Consider the following 21,521-nt stretch of genomic DNA (forward strand, 5'->3'; position numbering starts at 1 on the left):
AACTTCAAGTCAATACAGACAATGTCTCAAGACCAGGCTTGAGTCCTATAGTCTACAAATAACATTTAACTCATTAAAGAGCGTTTCATATACACACACTTACAGACAGGGTGATTTAGAGTAGTCATGCACGTAAAAGCTTCTTTCTGGGATGTGGGAGTAAACCAGAGTATCCGGCAGAAACAGATGTGGACATCAGGAGAATATGCAAAACTCATGATTTCAGGACCGAGCCCCAGATCCTGGAGCTACTGTATTACGCACCAATGCGGTCTGCTGCACAAACCCTGCCACCCAGAACATTTTTGTTACTCTTCTCATTGGTAAATAGATTCACGGAATACCTGAGGAGCTTGCCTAAGAACAAAATGATATCATTTTTATACATTTTTTTTTTAGTTTTAAAGTGTGCTCGGCTCAAACAGCTCTTCATCCCCATTTGCAGAAAGAGCAAAGAGGCTCTTTGAGTGTAGAGGAAAAATAACACCGGGGCGAGTTTTTGAACTAACTGTTCGCTGACATTCAGCTCCTGCAGAGAAAACAAATCACTGGCAACCTCCTTCTGCCTTAATTCCTCACACAGGTGAGGGTAGAAGCACGGCTGGAGAGAAAGAGGGAGAATAGAATTCAGGAGTCAAAAGCACATCCAGCTGAGTGTGAATGGAGTACCTGCCAGATGTGTTCTTTCTGCCATGGTCTCTCTTCCTCTTTCTAGTTGGCACCGCTCTCACAGCACCCCAGTAGAACATGTCAGACTTTGAAATGTCCATAAAGCTTTTGTCTGTTTCAATCTCAGATCCAGGCAAGGGTGGTAAAATGCAGTTTAAGATTGTTCTTTCTTTATATCACCGTGGTGCTGAAGTCTCAGATCTGATTGGTTAGAAGGTGTTGATTCATTTTCTAGAACAGCTCTGACAGTAGTACTGGCTGTAATTTGTTCTCTAGCTCATTCACAGGGACTTGTGTGGCAGATGTTCCACATAATGTAATATCCAATGAAAAACATGCTCATATTTACCAAAGAGCAACATTTAATGGTTGATTTTTTGACGCTTGCAGTTTATTTTTGCATGGAAGATTCGCATGTTTGTTTGTTTTTGTTTTTTTGAAGGAGTCTCCAGCGGCAGCGTTTTCACACTGACGTGAAATTCTTCGCTAATCAACTTCGGTGTGGTAACAGTAACTTGTGAATGTGTTATCATGAGTACCATAACAATTTGACCCACAACTGGTTGGGGTACTTGATCCCGGACTCAGATTCGAGTCCGGACTCAGATTCGAGTCCGGACTCGAGTCCAATTATGAACGAGCTCGGATTTGTCACGCACTCGGGTAAATTTGTACTCGGACTTGACACGGACTCGGACGTTTTGGACTCGGTAATTTTTTCAAGTACAGTCGAATCCGTGTCATGTGTAACATGAAAAGAAAGATAAAAATATATATATAACAACATAAACAGACATCCCACCTCTCCAAGAAGTTCCGGGGATCTCTCGATAGCGGCTCCCTGACGGCCGCAAATTATATACAATATCCTGGAAATGAATTTTTCATTATTGAATTAATGAATTTTTTATATACATGTATTTCGGCTGCTATATAGTAGGTAGGTATGCGGTTTCAGATGCAGCCTGAGTGATGAGCGAAAGAGTGACAGAGAGCGTATCCTGATGGGTCTCTCTTTTTGTTGACCTCTCTCTCTATCTCTCTCTCTCTCTTCAGTTCATACATCAGTTCAGTGTACCCCTGTAGTTCAGCATCACTGTAGTGTTAATGTTCGTCATGGCAGAGTGTCCAAAAAAAAAGAAAAAAAAGAAAATGCAAAACGCACTTCACCCCAGACTACACTAAAATGTACCCCCTGATTCATAGGGGTCAAAAATAACAACAGTTTGGCAAGTTTTCAAAAATTTTCAACTTTTTGATTGCCCATGGTGGGTTAAATGATTGTAAAGGACATGTTGAGGAAAGTTTAACAGGTGTCATATGTTCATTAGTATAGCTAATGTCATTTAAAGTTGCTGGTTAGCTGCTAAGGAGCTACTCTATTGATGTCCTATGAGATGAGGACAAACTCTCCGTAGACTTGCTTAAAGTTTTAATAGAATTTTCTTAAAAAAAAAAAAAAAAAAAAAAAAAATGGACTAAATGAGTTGAATATAATGTAATTGTAAATATTAAGTACATATTTTAATGTCACATTTAGCACCCCTAAACATTTAGCATCTGGTGATTCCAGTCTTGAATTTCATGTAAAATGTGAAATGAACTTCTTAATGTAGTAAATATCATAAACCCTGCTGATAGGGGGTTTTTTTTCCCTTCCATTTTAGGAATTAAAATGGAAACTATTAAACAGTTATGTGTATAGATTTTATGTTAGTACCAGTACAGTCGTCAATATTTCCATTAGAATTCACATACACAAGACAATAACATTATATACAGTAAGACCAATGTTTCATAGAGAGAAATTTTGTCTATGTGGCCAGATAGAAACGTGGGTCTGAATAAAATGCTTCAGTACCGGGCACATCCTTCTGTTCCCATGCCAACACGCAGTGCTAGGACAGCAGCAATGACCAGGGCAGGGTGACACTGTGTGTTTTTCACATGCAAACACTTTCCTGCATTCAGCCAGATCCCCTTAGCTCTCCTCTGGGAAAATGATGCAGCCTCATTGGCTGTAATTAGCTCTGTTCCATTAAAGCAATTTGCCTCATTTACAGGACCACTGATTACCTTCAATTGTTTGATGGAAATGTGTACCTTTCTTTTCACTATCTATGCTGATTTTCCCATGACAGATGTTTGCACTTGGATTTATATGAAGTTTATCTGTTTGCTTGACAAAACAAAGACCATTACAAGCAATAAGATATTTAGCATTGTTTGAGTCCTTGTATTGAAAAAACATCATAGTTAATCTGCATTTCTATTGCTCTTGAATATCGTGCACACTAAAACCTGAAAGCCGCATACTGAATATCTTTATATGATACAATAAGAAAAAGGAGTATGTTTGTAAAAAGGAGCTTATATCTCAATTCTGACCTTGGGCTTACGTAAATATTTCTTAAATGATATCTTAAACGCCAGGAGCAATATAACGTCCCGTACCACTGTCTGACAGTTTGACGTAACCATAGTAGGTCATGCTGAAATTTATGCTAAGAAATCATTTAAAATAATAATAATAATTAAACATTTAAGTTCTTTACTAGCCATATAGAGCACTATATATGGAATAAAATGATGATTTCTGCATTCTAAGTACTATGAGAAATAATGGCGACTACGTACCAAATTACTGGAATAAACCAGGAATAAATAGCAGTAGATAGAAGAAGAAGCCTTTATTTGTCACATGCATTACAGCACAGTGAAATTCTTTTCTTTGCATATCCCAGCTTGTTAGGAAGCTGGGGTAAGAGCACAGGGTCAGCCATGATACTGCACACCTGGATCAGAGAGGGTTAAGGGCCTTACTCAAGGGCCCAACAGTGGCAGCTTGGTGGTCCTGGGGCTTGAACCCCCAACCTTCTGTTCAGTAACCCAGAATACTGGTGAGGCACCACTGCTCCATTAGGGTATGGATAAGGTTATAAATTTCCGCTTTTACTGTATAAATAAAAACAGCACCTGACTAATTTAGTGGCATTAAGTTGAGCGCATGATATATATATATAATAAAATGCAAAATAATAGAATGTGCTGTATCAAGTGCTATTTTATAAGCTGCTGAACAATGAGGGTGGATATTGGGAGCCATATTGTTGAATTATTATATAAGATGCACTGATTAATCTGATAATTTTCAACTTCAATCTCACCATATATAGTATCCTTCAGCAATAAACTAGACTCCTATGAGATTTCAGCGCTTGCGATCTTCTCATTCATATATCATCATACAGCAGTCCTTTTTTAATCAATGTTTCAAATGGTCTCTTGTTTTATGTACATTTAACAACAATGGAAAAACACTATTTCTTTCCAAAGTCTGCGTTTTGTATCCCTGTTTATTTTTCTCTCAAGCTCAAAGCTAGTGTTTGTGTTTAAAGGCGGTGTTCTAGGCGTTATTAAGCAGGCGCGTAACCCGACTTTGAACACACACAGATTTCCCCTTTGTAAATATTTCTATAACTTGTTAAGTTGGGTATTTTCCTACTGCCCAACCTGGACTGAAAGGAACTTCTAATTGTAGAGCTTCTTCTATGGATGTTCAACTTTTTATTGGGTTTGTTTTGGAATAACACATTAGACTAACGTTAGTGAACTGGTGGTAGAAATATACACAAAGGCAAGTTATTAGAACTGGAACATCTCAAATTTTTTTTCACACTTTCCCTCAGGTGTTTATGAAGGGACCATCTGCTCTTGATCATCTGCTTTTGAGTAAAATAATCTCACTGTCCCACAGTCACACAGACACGATTCATGCTCCGTACGACCCGAATGAGACTCAGGAACGCTGAAAAACCAAAAAGTGTGAGGAGTGTGTAGTTTCTAGTCAAAGTGCAGAATCAGAACATGGCTTTTTTTTTTTTGTGGTTTCTGGAGCTAGCGCTGGACTCGCAATAAATATTTTATGTAAGGAGGCATCTCTGTCTCATGAGTTTTCATATAGATTTTTTTTTAAATGTTGATGCCCTTGTTAAGACAGTCCTCGATGCCCTTCATATTTTCTTCTCCTTCTGAAGAAAATAAGAGAGATTGTGTGTGTGTGTGTGTGTGTGTGTGTGAGTGAGAGAGAAAGAGTGAGGAAGGTAGTGGACAATTAAAAGGTATCTTAATATAATGAGTCTGCATGTCTATGAATGTATAAATGTGTTAAAGACTAAAACATTCCCTGAAGGATCACACTGTCTGCCCTCTCTATCACTTTCTTTTTCTGTCTCTCTCTTTCTCTCACTCACTCACACACACACACACAGAGATTGCCAGTAAATAATTCTTTAACAGATGAGTTCATTTATGTTTGGATTCAAGCTGTTAAGAGGGAACTTGTTTTTTTCTCTCTTCTTCAGAAAGTCTGACTCATTGGCAAGTTTTTCCATCCAAACAGGCAAAGCTGTCATACCCTGTTTTGAATGTGTCTTCTTGAACATATCTTATAAAGACCAAACGTTCCAGCTTTATATCACTCAGAAGACCGTCTGCTTTTTTTTTTTACGTCTCAGTGAAATAATCATAAGTCATTCTTATTCAATCATCATCCATCTGTTTATTTCTCCTGTTTAGTGAAGTTCGAGGCTTGTCATCTGAACGAGCGGATCAGCTTCGAGAGCAGCGACCCCAAATTCGGCGTCCGTCCAGACGGATCTCTGTACGCAGAGCAAGACGTGATGAACCTGTCCGAGCCTATCCAGTTCATGGTGACGGCTCAGGGGAGCAAAGACACGCAGATTTGGGAGACGACGGTTAAACTGGCCATCGCCGGACACCCACTTCCTCCACTCATAAACCAGGTGAGGAAGATCATTTTTTAAGTAGTTGGTTTCGTAATCTCTAATATTCGTGTAGTCACATGTAACTTATAAACTGTCTGTTCTTAAACTCAATTTATAACATGCCGCTGTTGAAATCTGATCGATCAGATGTTGATTAATTTCCTATAACAGCAGCTCTGACAATAGTCTCAAATAAGTTTATATTAATTGCACTTCTTTTAATATGTTCTTTCTGTAATATTTCTATAGGAACAAGGTCTGTACTCAGGGACCTATGTGGAGGATGTTTACATCATTTAAGCTTCACAATAAGCAGATTTAAACAAATAAATAAATTTTAAAAAACATTATTTAAACCCTAAACATGTGTCGATGTTTCTCTGGTGTGGAGATGTTCAACATTTCTGAAAGAAGACAGTCGGCGTTAGTGATTTAAGGTACAGCTATTACTTTAAGTGTTCAGGATAAAGGACTACCATTTACCTAGCATGACTAGGTAGCATGTTTATGCATTTCAAAATGCTAACTCCCAGATTGAACAGGAAACATGATCCACAGAGGTGATTAAAAGCAGGATTTACAGAGAAATTAGTTGCTTTGGACTCGAAGGTGATGATCTCTGTTCAATATGTGATGGTCACATTACCGTTTAAGGTCTTTTCTTCATTAAGATCTCTTGGTTGTCAGTTCTGCATTATGTCCTGGCACAAATATTTTTCCTCTTGCTTGATGACGATGATAGGTTGCAGCTGCACTAGTGACGGTATTTTCTCCTTTGGAACCCTAACGCACATCTGAGTTGGTGTGTACCTGGTTTATGCAAACGCCCTTCCCATTGGCACTGGGACTGTTCCTGCATCCAAAGTGACCCAGAAATGGCAAACTGCAAGAAAGGACTAAGGTTTCTCCGGGGAGGAGGACATGTGCTCCTCTCGCCGTGTCCCTAACCCCTCACATGTCCCTGCCTTCTGTGCAGCCATTTAGAGAAGCCTTTCTATGCCAGGCTGCTGAAGGGCATCTACACACACATGCCTAAGCACGCACCCAAACAAATGTCCTAAATGGGCTTTGGGATTAGAGCAAGATAATCAGTGTATAAGGCAGCGCTCCCTAACACAAATTGTTTTCTAGGATGAATTGTTGGTCTCATGATAATATTAGCTAATACGATCTGCTGATTAGATATTCACTCTGAGGCCTGATTTAGAGTGCAGTGTGGAATCTTTATAGCTCACAGTACACTGGCTCAGTGTCACTATGGCTGAACTTGACTAGTCGACGTGCTAAAAAGGAGAATAGGCTCTTGAATAGTCTAGTGTATAGAAACTTGTTAACTTCTGAGTAGCAAGAGAGAAAATTTTTGATAGATAGTTAATAAGACGGCCTTATCTCGCAACAATTTTTCGGCCCTGTTCACGCTCTCCCTAATGGTTTAGACACTGTTTATTTGTTTATTTTTTTTAGTTTATATGAACCGAATATCACCAAATTTCGAAGTCACCATCGAAAATATCCATTTCAGCTTTATTAGTCATATAAAATATCACCTGTATCAGTCATATTAGATGAGATGACTAAAATCTAACAGCCACTGTATTAGCAACTCTACAATGAAACTATTAGGATTGAGTCATCCATTATATCATGAAGTCTCTTTAAAGGCATAATAATAATGATATGAGAAAACAGAAAAGTTGTGTAACCATTTTGTTCGAACCAAAAAAAACCGCTGTTATATTTTCATATAAACACAGCCCGAAGTGTTATTCCAGTTATACCACAGCCATGCACAGTATAGCAGCTGTAAACAGTCATTCCCTTACCATCCTCTCTCATGTCTCTCTCTCGCATGCAATAAGATTCAAAACACAGCTTGACAAGTTGCTGAGAAAGAGGGTCTTCTGTTCTGAAGCCTTTCCCACATCAGAAACGTTACTTTTACAAAATGCTGACACTAGAGACTCCTTAAATGAATGTTAAATAAACACCTCCTTACAGGAAATAGCACATTTATTTTTAGCCTTAGATTAGTAGGAGGCCCTATGAATGATCTGTTATTACAGAAATGATGACGTATTAGAACAATTAGAGCCATGATGTTATAGAAAATGAATCCACACCTGATTTAAGAAGTATGAGATCATGCCCTCTGCAACTGTACGTGAGTAATTTAATCTAATATTTCTCATTTCAAACGTCAAGTATTCATTGTCCATATTGTTTTGGAAGATAATTATTGCTTTTTTCTTAAAATAATTAATAAATTTGATTATATTCGAGATAGTTTTACTTGCTAAAATGCCATTATTTTCAGTGTTTTTATGAAGAACCGAGTGCCTTCTTTCATGTACTCCATGGATGGTGAATTTATAGAATGTGTATAAATTATACATACTATTTATATCATATAATTATACACACTTCATTCGGTTTTAATCCTAGGTGCAGGTTGTGAAAGTTTATCTTTTTTTTTTTTTTTTTAATTAAAAGGTGATTAACAGGATCTTATCATTATTTGCAATAGGGCTGTGATGGTGGCCATGACAACCGTACGACCGGGGTGGTAGTTTGCCACCTGCAGTGGTGTCACATCACATGCCACGTTAAGGTTTCTGCTTGAGTGGGCACTATGACAAGTACAAAGTACAACGTTTTGTACACAAGTGTAATAATAATAACAGTTGCTATGTTAATTTGTATTTATAGCCTACCACATAGCAGGAGATTTTATATTAATACACAAGTTATGTTATCTTAATCAAACCTTATATGGTGGTGTCTGTTAGTTTGGCGCGGGTTTGTTTGAGCGCAACGAAATCCAGTCAGGCGAATTCTGCTCTTTCACTTCGGGTTCTGTTGCTGCGATGGATCTTGTTGGGAAACCAAATGTTACATCGGCGATCTGGGAACATTTTGGATTCGTGCCTAACGAGAGAGGTGAACCAATAAATTTGGATGAAGCCAAATGTCGGCTTTGTGAAGGGGAAAAAAAGAAGTGTTAAACGTGGCAAACACTAGCCTACAAATCTCAGGATCCAAAAGTGTATAGTATGTATGCACTATTTTGGGAGATCTTCTATCTCTACACTATTAACACTACAATTAACAATATGGTGCATGTGGGAAATCTCAAACACTAAATGCTTTGACAGGAAGAGTTATTAAGTGACTTATTAATAAACACAATACCAAGTGGTGATTAATTATGGAGTAACCACTCTTAATTGCAATGTCTGAGAGATATATATATATATATATATATATATATATATATATATATATATATATATATATGAAGAGGTTTGTGTGATGCTATCCATGAAAATATAACGCATCTAGGCACAAAGCTGAAAAATTTTTGCTTTGGGTTGGGCTGATGGAGCTGAAATAGAGCAGACATTTTTATGCTTCAGACCCTATAACATTTTACTAACACTGCTTACACAATTCTAAGTTTATCTGTCCCAATATACTCATCTCTGACTGCACTGACCTGCATTTATGCTCAGTCTCTGCTGTAGAAATCATGGTTTCTGAAAGTTTTCTCTTTTTTTTTTTTTTTTTTAATGTATTGTGCTGTTTTGGTTGTTGGCCATTTTTGTAATGAACAGAATCATTTTCAAGCAGTTTACTAAACCACAAGTGACACTGTACATAACAATCACTGCTGAAATTCACATGTATATCACTGAAACAACAGATCGAAGTTATTCATTCTGTTGGAAAGAACCATATTTGTAAGTGCTTTAGATTGCCAATGACATTTACAAACAGGATTTCAGAGCTAAATTATAGCATATAGTAGTTGAAAGGCAGTAGTATTATCACATCTAAAGATTTTATACAGCCAGCTTTGGAACTATCGGCAGCCTTTACAAAAGCAGGCAAAAACGAATTGTGTAAAATAAACGTCACGTAAAATTTTGCAAACCTTTAAATTCTTTCAAAGACTCAAAGAGTTGGAGAAACTACTTATCTTTTGTTTAACACGAAGCCATTACCTTTTTACTAATAGTATTTTCTATCTCAACCCTGACCCGGACCCAAAACATACTTGCCTGTGCCAAAAGGTTAAGACTTGACAACAGAAAATATGCACAACCTTACAACACGTCCAAATGAAAAGTGTTTTATGTTTTATATGTTGGTTTAGTGGTTATATACAGTGGATTAGAGATTAGCATATTTGCTTCATACCGCCAGGGTCGAGGGTTCGATTCCCACTGCCGCCCTGTGTGTGTGGAGTTTTCATGTTCTCCCTGTTCTTCTGGAGTTTCCTCCGGATACTCTGGTTTCTTCCCACAGTCTAAAGACATGCGGTGTAGGCTGGTTGGCGTTTTCAAATTGTGTGTGTGTGTGTGTGTGTGTGTGTGTGTGTGTGCGTGATTGTGCAAGGAGATGGATGGATGGATATTTGCTCCTTTTTATGAAGGGTGCCAATAATTTATACACAGTGTATTTGCCCTAAACTTGACATGTTCAGATTCTGATACTCCATTAAGGCCTATAGTTCCATCATTCTTACAGGTTTGCTGTTCCTACAGCAATGTGACTTTTGTTGGAAGAACACAGAGATGAAGAAGGCCTCGGGCATATGGAACAGTCATGCTGTGGGATTGGCGTGTACCCATGGACATGACTGTGTTCCCTTTTGAGCTAAAATGGATCAGGCACTCAAGCCCCATGTTCGTCCCAACACTCTCATCTATCTCCAATATATCCCACTTTCAGTGTGATGGGACTTTCAGCTAACGTGTGATTGAAAGGCAGAAGGGAGCAGTTAGTGTGATATCATTTGCATATTTGAACGGGCTGCCATTTATTATTCATGATAAAATCATAAATGGGGGTCACTTATCTTCTTTATAATAAATGAACTGTCTCTAGTGAGGGAGTAAATGTCTCGGATGTGAAAATTTAAATTTAGCTCAATATACCGATTTTTGAAGTATACATACACTGCTCACAGCACAGGAATTCTATGTATATAAATTCTGTAAAATGTACAAAATTGGTTATATTTCAGTTCCACATGTGAGCGGTCCGTTTAATACAGAATGGGTACTTTTATGACGCTTTGTAACAGGAAAGTTCCTGCATGTGGAATAATTTTGCTCAGTGGAACAATAACCTCCAGATGTCTGCAGCATGGCTGTGGGCCGACAGTCCCCCGAACGGGCATCTCCCCAGCGGAGTGCCAGCTGGCTGGGTTGGTTCTTCTGGAGCTCAGAGCAATCCATGCAGCCATTTCACACTCGCTGACTCCTGAATGCCCATCAGGCATCGAGCCTGTTCAGGTTTATTTCTCCACACCCTCCTTTTGTAATCGTCACAGTTGCTTGTTAGGAATCTTGTTTCAAGTCTGCGTCTTGTCCTGGCATTCGCTACAATGTGATACATGAATTTGTTCTCAAGCGTACTTTCTGGCAATGACTTCTTGCATTGCACAAGAGAGATTACAATGAGATCTGATTGGATAAATATGGCATATTATTGGATTTGTTCCGTCTTTCCGAGGAGACATTAAACCAAGGTCCTGACTCTCTGTGGTCATTAAAAATCCCAGGACACTTATCGTAAATAAGGCGAAATTCCCCCATTGGCCCTTCTCTATCATGGCCCCCTAATAATCCCCATCTCTGAATTGGCTACATCACTCTCTCCTCTCCACTAATAGCTGGTGTGTGGTGGGCGTTCTGGCACAATATGGCTGCCGTCGCATCATACCCCAACGCCCCATCCCAACGCCCCCACCCCCCACCCCATGTAAAGTGCTTTGAGTGTCTAGAAAAGCGCTACATAAATGTAACTGTAATGTCCCTGTATTTCAGTTGAGACACTGTGGAAAGGAAGAATAGAAAGTGAATGAGCGAGAGAGAGAGAGAGAGAGAGAGAGAGAGAGATGGAAAGGACGAATGTTCAGTGTTAATGAACAGATCTGGGTGGAGAGAGATAAGAATTTTATCAGTGTTGGAACACATTGGGCTTTGGCTTTGCACACACAGCAGCACTGAAGCATCACTGTCACATTTTTGCAGAGTGGACGGCTGCATCACTAAGGTCACACCATGTAATTTGACATAAATTGTGAAGCAGTTGCTTCCTTATGGAAACCATGATTGCTACAAACCTACAATACAATACACAGTACTTTTACGGGGCACTTTTACATAGGGTGAGAAATCCTATTGCAAAACATGTTGCAAATTCGATGCTGTACAAGGTACCTTGTACCTTTTAAATGGATGGTGTTTTCTATGCTGAGATCAATTGAGAAGAGTTGTTGTTGTTGTCTCTCTTCAGTAGCAGACACAAATTAACATTATTTTTGAAATGAACAAGTGTAAACATGTTGAAAAAGCTGCGTTTCAAGCTCGGTTGAAGACATGACTGTTTGCTGGCTAGTATTTTGAGTAGCTAGTTGTTAATGTTGCCTCTATATTGTATTGCATCATTATAGTGCTCCAAGTATCCATATCTGAATTCAGATTTAAATCCAATGTGGGTGTGACCTACAGTAGAATTTTCGTTTGTTTTTAAATTAAATTTGAAAGTTAATATTATGCCTCTGGAACCTCAGTGGTAGAAATGCATTGTCAGCATGGTTTGTGAATTCTGGCTCCTCAACCTCAGCTACATCACCTGAGGTCATAATTGGTCTTAATTTGAAATGTGCATGTGCAGTTATTTTTGTTTGTTACCCTCCCCACGATTGTATTGACTAACTAGAGGAAATTCAGCAACCTAGTCATTTTAGATACGACAATAGTTGGTTCTGTTTCTCAAAATATAAAGAGACGAGTAGCATAATTGAAAGTATTGGACCCTGACCAGGCAGTTACTAAGGATGAATGAAAGAACACAGTGCCATAGCGTTTCAGTCCTACCTCCCTTTGCTCTATATCTCAAACTAGTTAAGTCTTCACAATTTGCTGTTCCCAGGCAGTATTCGTGTGAATGGTTAACTTACATTCTCTGTGTAGCTTCCTCTCTCCCATATATTGCAGCCCACTGGGAATTGTCCCAGTTCTCTTGATGGCCAATCCATCATTATCCTTCCTCTTCTTGTTTCACTTCCACACTTTCACAGATCTACCTATACACTCTCGCATACCAGTTTCCAGCTTCTGTAGTCACACCATAAAAAGCATTAAAACAAATGAGAAGGAAGACAATACAATATGTTGGCTCACATATGGTCAACCTTTCATACTGACAAACCCTGTACTTGATAGGCTGACCCTACTTCATTGACCTGTAGGCTTAATTTGCCCACTGTTGTAATGTACTAAGCTCAACTAAAGAGTCAGGATCCATGTACAGAGTTTATTGACTTACAATCTTAAATCATAGTCCTTAGGCGGGAAATGGTCAAAGACAGTATTGGCACCAATTGTCAAATCAAAAGCATAATCCAAAGAATAGTCAAACACATTGTAGTAAAGTGACTAAACACAGAATAAACAATCAGAGAAACCACGTTCAAGTCTTACACAACTCGAATGAATGGCAAGACTTTGCACTTCCTGACTGACACGTGTCCTTAAATAGAGAGCAAACCGGGAAATAAACAGGAATCGAGCCACTCATTGGTCTGTTTGTGGCCTAAAATGTCCTACCTGAAAGTCTTTATAGTCTGTTGTCAAACACACTGCACCTTTAAGTGTTCCCTTAATGGAGCAACCAGTGAACCCTTAAGCGTTATTGATTTTAACCTTTTTTCCTGAGCAGACGTATTTATTATTAATTATTATAGTTAGATGTCAACTGATTCTAAGGTATTTAAAACCTGAGAATAGTACTTTTATCAATGGTAACCTTCTCATTTCAATTCCAATGAAACTACTCAGATGTTCAATTTGAACTGAGAAACAAAGAAATGAACAAGAGACAGGCAGGTAAAGTGTGGTTGAGATTGTTATTGAAAAGTCCACCAGCAGATTTAACAAAGATGATTTTGTCAAGGATGGAAGGAGCACCAGAGGGTATAGGCAACAACCCAACTAGATGAACAGAGTTACAGCCTCTAAAACAAGACAGAAACATTCATCAGTCGGATTGGCCATCTTAACCTTCTCCTTGGCCTTTGGACCAGTGACAACATTCTCACCACTGTCCGTAGTGTTTTCCTGTCAGTTTTACTACTGAGGTGGCATTTGATCTGTCAGATGCCGTTTTGTACATGGCCATAGCGTGCGTCACTGTTGAAGTGCTCTGTCATACGGGCGCTCTAATGTGGTCCCAGCTGTGATTTATTACCCTGAAAAGCCCTTTAAGTGAAGACCCTGTGGTTGTCTTAATAATCCCTCTTTCGGACACAGGTGTACAAATGTCAAATATGAATTGTTTTGTAGCCTTAACACTGACAAGAGCAGCTAAATTAGGCATGCAGGGTTTTGTGACTTGTCGGAGGAAAGATGTGGTTATCTAAATCTAGTGCGATAACATACAAGCCAAGCATAAGATCCTCTTACTTGTGTTGGTGATGTCTTTCTTCTTGTGTTAATAGGTTGCAGTCATCTTGATTTTTCTTCACATTTAGTCAGACAGGTCAAAATATACAGTCTCTCTTGTACAGCGGCATTACATATTGGAACACAAATGCTTCAGATATATTTGCCCTGCAATGAATCTTGATGAAACAGGAATAGAACATGAAGCCCAGCTCTCCAAGAGCTTGAGACACTGAAGGGTAGGTGTGATCGGATGGTGCATTTGTTAGTAACAGTCGAGAAGGACTATTCCATCATTCTCTACTCATACAGCAGGGACGTAACCAAATCCGAATACATTATTCGGAATAAACAGATATTATATGCACATACATATAGAAAAAACATTTGCACAAAATGTTCACAGGACATCTGGTTAAGACTAGAGGCTAGACATCTGGACTGGGATCCTGTGGGATGCACCGAAAAAGTCGCTAGTGGGTGTTTTTTACTTTCATGTGGGCATGAGTGAGTAGTCAGATATGAAGCTGAAGCGGATATGGAAAATATCATGAGGGGTACAAACAAAAATAATAACTGTGTGAGCAAGATTAAAGATTGGACATCTCTACTTGAGACCGATTGTGAACCTGTAGCTTGATGTAGCTGAGCTTGAGGAACTATCAGCACAAGAATTCGCAGATATGGACATTTGGCACACTGAACAGATGCAGGGAGTTGCATTGCGTTACACCATGCATTGTTATACAGTAAGGAAGTTGTGGTGTTGCTTGCCCATCTCTTCTCAACAACAGTATGACACAAGGATGTAAATAAGCCTGAACCTTTTTTTATGCTGATTTTAAAAATTGTAGGCCCGTGTGTTTCTGTTTTCACAGATTGGTGATGAAACTGGTTACCACTCAAGATCCCACCACAGTCACTACTCCAATCCCAGAGTCATCATGTTCCCACGTCGACACCAACGAGGCTCCTCCACCAATGGGCTGCGCCGTCAGAAGAGAGACTGGGTCATTCCTCCCATCAATGTGCCCGAGAACTCTAGAGGACCCTTTCCACAAATGCTCGTCAGGGTGAGTGACAGCTCTGACCATATCAAATATTTGTATTTCTGAGTCACTAAATCTTAAAACTTTGAGAAGGATACCAAAAGTTTTATATCTGTTGACAGTCTCAGAAATTCTTCTGAAGTAGTGGAATAGTTGAGATGAAAGCTCAGCATTACAACAGAACATTCTTGAGAGCCTCCATACACAGAGAGCTCCTGTTTCTTCTCTGGAGAGTTCTCGGGTATAAAGTGGGCTCAGATTGAAGCTTTGACATGAAGGACTGATCTGTAATGGGTTTTGAAACGAGGCACAGAGTCTAATCAGTCTGGTGTTCAAACAGTGATTGGTCTTGATGTCTTTTTTGGAACTGTTGTTGGGTTTAAGTGGTTTGCCTCTCTAGATTTCTTTCTATGAGCAGTTAGGTCCCATTTAAACATCACACAGTTGCAGAAACACAACGAAAAATAGAGATGCATCGACTATCCGATATCACGTGATACTACATGATGTAAGCCTTGTTGTCACCGACAAAGGACTACAGCATCTTCCTATAATACATGAGACCTGTTAAAACATCTTTAATTATAAACTGAGCATGAGGAGTTCATTGCTAGCAGCACACAGCAGAAACTAGTGCTGCAGCAAATGCTAGCTCTTACCCAATATCCTGTTCTTGACAATCAACCACTATCGGTTCTTGGCAATGAGGGATTCTGAAAATCGTGAAAGTTTCATTACTTACAGCTGTACAGATGCACCTTTCCCAAGTAAAACAAAATCTGCTCTTGTCCATTGCAACTGTATTCGATCCAAGGTACCTAATGTAATCTTCTAGCTCACATTCTGAAGAACGTATCTAGTACCTTAAGCGCATGAACACGCACTTTTGCGCACTTTTCATGGCGACTGTGTAAACCAGGGAAACATGAACAGAACTCAGTAACATGTTCCATGACCCCCCTGATTGATTAAAACTACCGTAAGGAGGTTAATAATTTTGGTATGAACAAGTACCCAAAAACATCGTACTCACAACTAAAAAAAACGTATTTTATGCGGGAGCTTGGAGCTTATCTGTATATATGAAAGCTTTGAAAGCTGAATTCTGTATTATCTGTCCTTCAGCCTTTCTGGCTAGGATGAGCCTTCAGTAGGCAGTCCTCATCCTCACCTACTCCCTCATGCCCATTTTTCCAGATTACACACAGGGATTACAGCAATCTTCTCCTATATACACACAATGACAAGGCTCGTGAGCGTGAAAGGACCATGAAGTCAGTTGTAGAACTGTTCTGATAACCTCATTCCCACCTTTGCCATTTAAGATGTCTGGGCTTAACAGACCTCCCACTGTGGGTATTTACTCGTAGCAGGTTCTAAGACTTTTTTTTTTCTTGTCGACAGTTTTTCAGTAAAGAGGCCAACATAGCACACAACACTGCTAACAAATTCAAGCATTTATTATTTAAGCAGTGATTTTAAGCTGAGTTCTGTTTGGTCATAATAATAAATCAAAAAATGACTGTAGTTAACTTGTGTATTTTAACAAAAAGAGGCAATATACATAGCGATATACTGCATATAAATAATGAGACTATTGGTGTGTTCAAATCAGTTTATGACACAATGGTGGTGATTTTCAAAGTGGTACAACCCATTCAGTGCTAAGTTGCTAAGTTACTAATTTAACTGACAGAAATGTTGATCGTCCTAGCATGTTTTGTCTAGTTTCCTTTCTTATTCATCTTTTACACTGCCACTATAACAGACTCAATGGTTATGTACTGTACTAGCTTCCAAAGTTTTCCAGTTGTAAAATGTATTTAAAAAAAAAATATATATATATATATATATCACATTATCATCACAGCTAGCACTAATTAGCCTGGTTTTACCGAGAGAAGAAAATATTTCCTTAAAAGAGACACTAATCTATAACATCCCAGAGCAGAAACCAACATATATCCAAGATACCATAAGGAAGGTATGGATGGATGGATGGCTGTGTGGGTGGACGGAAAATAATAAACAAGCAGGCTAATGAATGAATGAAGTAATAAAAATAAAAATAAATACTTAAGAAAAGGAATTGCAGCTCATATATTGGCCCAAACAACTCATAAGAGGGGAAAAATAATTAACCGACAGACAGACAGGCAGACAAGCAAACAAATACATAAAGTAAAATGAATGTAAATAAATAAATAACCACCTTTTTGGAGCTCATATATTGGCCCACATGTCTCTAAGCATTTATTTATTTATTTATTTATTTTTTGCTCCAGCAAGAACTTCATGTAGTGAACTTCACTGCAGCCCAATTAAGCAATTAACCTTTGGAGTGTAATTACTTCTTTTCATCAGGACAATGAAGCACTGCGCTCCCTGCTATGAGGCACACATGCATTTGTGTCTTCTCCCTAATCGGATAGAGTGGGGAGAGAAAACGCACAGCTCTGTCGGCTAATCTAATAAATGGTGCGACATACATTTATCATTGTTTGCACTTTGTTTATCTCCAATTACCTCTGAAAAAGAATTTCAATAAAAGCCCACCCAGTGTACACACACACACACACACACACACACACAAAACCCTCCCCAAATGAAAGAAGCAAATTCATAATTTACTGCCTGCTACCAATCAATCTGCACCACCACTCTCCCCCACTGCACCGAATAGTCCATTAGCTCAGAGATGAGCTGGAGAGCACAGTGTGCTGAGCCAAAATCAGCCGGCTTTTCATTTCGGTGAATACAGCGGATGCTTGTCGGATGAATAGGAGGGTGATGCCGCAGATGGAGAACGCATTGTCTAAGGGCGAACCAAAAACACAGAGGATGGAGAGCGGTCTATAGAGAAGGAGAAATGCTGGAAGGAGTGATGAGTGTCAGATAAGATCAGAATGTAGTTTCTGCTTGTTTGACACCTATTTGATCCTCCTTCCACACTCATTTCACCTTGTCTCCTTCCTTGCTCCTGGGAATAAGAGCTACATCCACTACGACTGGAACAATAGTGCAGAGTGATTGAAAAAGCCAACAGACTAACTGTCTGATATTTTTCTTGAAGCCATATATATATATATATATATATATATATATATATATATATATATATATATATATATATATATTTGACTGAATTTTGCATTCATGCAACACACACACACAGTGTCCCCTTAACCCCGAACTCTGAAAGGTAATAATTATAATGAGGAACACAGAACATGAACTGCCTCACTATCACACAGCAGAAAGATTCATCTCATGCTATCTGAAGGCTAAACACCCACGTAAAGCTGGAATTCAGTTATAATTGGAGCAATGTGCTGCGTAATTACAATTCTAGACCTCAAGCGAGATCTTGTGCGGCAGATTGAATCAAATCGCGCTCTTTTCCTGCTAAATCCACACGTTACCTGCAGTGCTAGCACTAAATTAAATGTCCAGCTGAAGCTTTCACACCACTTCCTAACGTAATTCGATTCAGTGAAATCAGCGCTGCTTTATGTACGTTTTTATACAGGACTCATGAGCGATTGGGGATTCATGGAGGTGTGCTGAATATCCATATGACTTTACGAAGTGTGTGAGCGTGCCTCCTGGTAATTACAGTGATGTGGACCAGGCTGAAGGAGCTAAAAGTTCATTATCTCTGAATATGATCGAATATAAGTGATTTAGGGCCTCGTGCAAGGACTTGGATCTAGTTAATGCATCATTCTGCTGCAGATGCAATGTGTGTGGGGGTGGAACGTGTTGGCACCAGGTTTAATGAGGATGTTGACCATACTAGCTGATGTCTAATATGGCAAGTTTTAGCTTGGAGCAGTAAAGTTTATTTCACAGAGACTTTTCTGGTGACCTTACATGAAGTAGCGTATTGGCAATTTCCATTCTGATTAAAGCTCCCACACACACACTCTGTTTACTGGCTTCGCATAGAAATACTGTATTTACGTACTGCAGTAACATTTATTAGCATGTAGGCAAGTGCTCAAGGTTACTGAGGTTATGTGGCGTTAAAGAACTTAAATGTGTCCAGTTGTGGGTTAGCTAGTTATCCAACAAATGTAATAGCTTAGTTATGTAAGGAATAAAAGACTTGGGAGCACACTGTTAAACTCTTATAGCAAAATAATCAAGGCCAGGTGCTGTCCTATGTGAAGCAATGCTACTGGTACCTGTCACGTAATTTAACGTAATGGAGGTTAGGATGGATGCAAGTGCAGATAAGAGCTTTTATTAAAGAGAGCATACAAATCCAAATCATGAGACAATAACGTGGTCAAAAAAACAGGCAATGGGCCAGGCGTTGTCAAACAGGCATTAACTAGGCAAAACAGGAATCGAGAACGAGGGCGAGAACAAGATCAAAACAAAACCACTTAAACCAAGAAACAAATGCTTATTATACGGAAACTATATCACGTAATACTTCGCAAGGTACACAGAGACACGAGGGGTTTAAGTACTAAACATAATCAGGGGTGAAACACAAAACAGCTGAGACTAATGGTGACGCATACGGGAAACAATCAGTGATAATACAGGGGCGGAGACCAGACATAAACCATAACAAATGCACGCATCGAAGGTAAACAAAGTCAGTGTCACTGAAAGCCCAAAAGCGTTTGCTCACTTTGAGCTCGTGCATCAAGCTCGCGCTTCGGGTTTCTGAGCACGCAGCAAGCTACAGCGCTAGCTCAAGGGGAAATCGTGACAGTACCACTGGAACCTCAAGTGCCGAAGTATATTTTTCCTCGAATGCCACAGCAATTTGCCAACAATTTACAATGTTTAACTTCTTAACGAATGACGCATCACACTTTTTATCCGTTTATAGTTAAGTTTAATGTTATGGAACATCCGGAAGACAGATTGGTTCCTGTAATAACATATATACACAGTCATTCCCTTTACCAGCCTCTGTTTTCCTCTCTAAGACCAAAAAAAAACAACTTCTCATGTTAGGGAGAAACTACAAACGTATGGACTGTTACGCTGGAGATTCCTGCCATAAATGTAAAATAAATGTCTCATTAAAGCAGGAGATGAGCACAACAAAAGGAAAGAAGCTTGGCTTTCAGTGGTTTGTGAGCATCTAGGTGTTATTATTAAATTAATAAAGACTTATTATGAGGGAAATATATATATAAAATCACAAATTCTCTTTGTACATGCTTTCCTGGCATTGGTGCTGTGTCCATTTGTAATAGCCTTCCTTTGGGTGTGTGGGTGTGGTTGTGTGTGTGTGTGGACCACCCATAGCGCACCTACAGCTGTGGCTACACACATCATTGGCTCTCTGCCTGAGTGACATGACAGATTCAGACAAAACAACAAAACTTTTGACAAATGATTAAATAATACTCTTTATAAGCATGGTGGGGGGGTTGTCAGGAAAAGTGTGGATTGGCTGAACATTCTGAGTTGCTGAGAATGCTATGTTATTTATGGGAATGAGATTTTCTACGATCTGTGTCTCATCTCTAATGAGGTTTGTGAGTTCTAAAACCCAAGTAGAATAGAGAGACCAAAAATCTGAGATTTATTTGTGTGCTCCGGATACACCGTGACCAGGATATAGTGGTTACTGAAGATGAATGAATGAATATATTTGGAAAAAATCAACTGTCTCAGATTCCTGTTCTTGGCTGACAGGAGTGGAACTCAACATGGTCTACTGCCTTAACGTTCTACATGGTGTGCCTGAGATGCTCTTCTGCTCACCACGCTTGCAAAGAGTTATACCATCATATTTGAGTTGAGTTACCATCGCCTTTCTGTCAGCTCAAACCAGCCTGTTCATTCTTTCCTGATCTCTCTAATCAAGAAAACGTTTTAGTCCTGTATGATTGCATGAATGATTGCAAAAATGTGGCGGTCTGGGAAACTCCTTCATTTGGTGAAGGTTTCTACTATATATAGCTCTGTAACCTACTTAAGCTGTAAAAAAAAAAAGAAAAAAAAAAGAAAAGTTATAGCATTTTAAGGTCCCTAAAAGTGATTAAGGGAGAAAATCATTCTTTTACGACTGTGAAGCTGAAGCATCACAGACATTTGTGGATTTGTCTGTTGTCCTCAGCAAAGGGACAGCAGTGAAAGCAGTCATTAAACAGCACCACTGTCTCTTGGGCTGACATCTCCCAGACATCTGTGGATTTGTCCTCAGCAAAGGGACAGCAGTGAAAGCAATCATTATACAGCACCACTGTCTTCTGGGCTGTCTGCTTTTTAAAAGGATGAGGGTAAAGCTCTGTTGCTCTCGGCTTCTCCCATTTGCTCTCATGATACGTGGGTTTAGGAGGCTTTGCTAATGGCTTCATTTGCACTTTTGTGCACAGGGATGGGAATTAAAGTCATTGCCAACGTCTGGAGGAAGCAGTTTTAATTCCACAAACTATACCATGTTCGGCGGCTGATTCTGTTTTTAATTGCTTGGTTAATGTTTTAATTAGGTTTATGATTCCCTTCTTAACTTTAATTAACATTAGTTCATTTTCTAATTATCTCATTTCGACAGTACACAAAATGGGGGGAACAGTCATGTGTGCAGA

The 21,521-nt window shown here is 39.1% G+C and overlaps 1 protein-coding gene across 3 annotated transcripts in view; it reads left to right on the plus strand.

Annotated features, from left to right (window-relative positions):
* The window catches only part of cdh4 (cadherin 4, type 1, R-cadherin (retinal)), a 455,069-nt gene that overhangs the window by 371,689 nt on the left and 61,859 nt on the right, over positions 1–21,521 (plus strand). For 2 of the 3 annotated variants that reach the window (XM_053652418.1, XM_053652419.1), the window contains 2 exons: positions 5,248–5,474; positions 14,788–14,982. In XM_053652418.1, coding sequence (XP_053508393.1) covers positions 5,248–5,474; positions 14,788–14,982 — 422 coding nt within the window. The remainder of the gene's footprint in view (positions 1–5,247; positions 5,475–14,787; positions 14,983–21,521) is intronic. The other variant, XM_053652420.1, reaches the window with a different exon arrangement.

This window comes from Ictalurus furcatus, chromosome 21, assembly GCF_023375685.1.
Source record: "Ictalurus furcatus strain D&B chromosome 21, Billie_1.0, whole genome shotgun sequence".
NCBI lineage: Eukaryota > Metazoa > Chordata > Actinopteri > Siluriformes > Ictaluridae > Ictalurus > Ictalurus furcatus.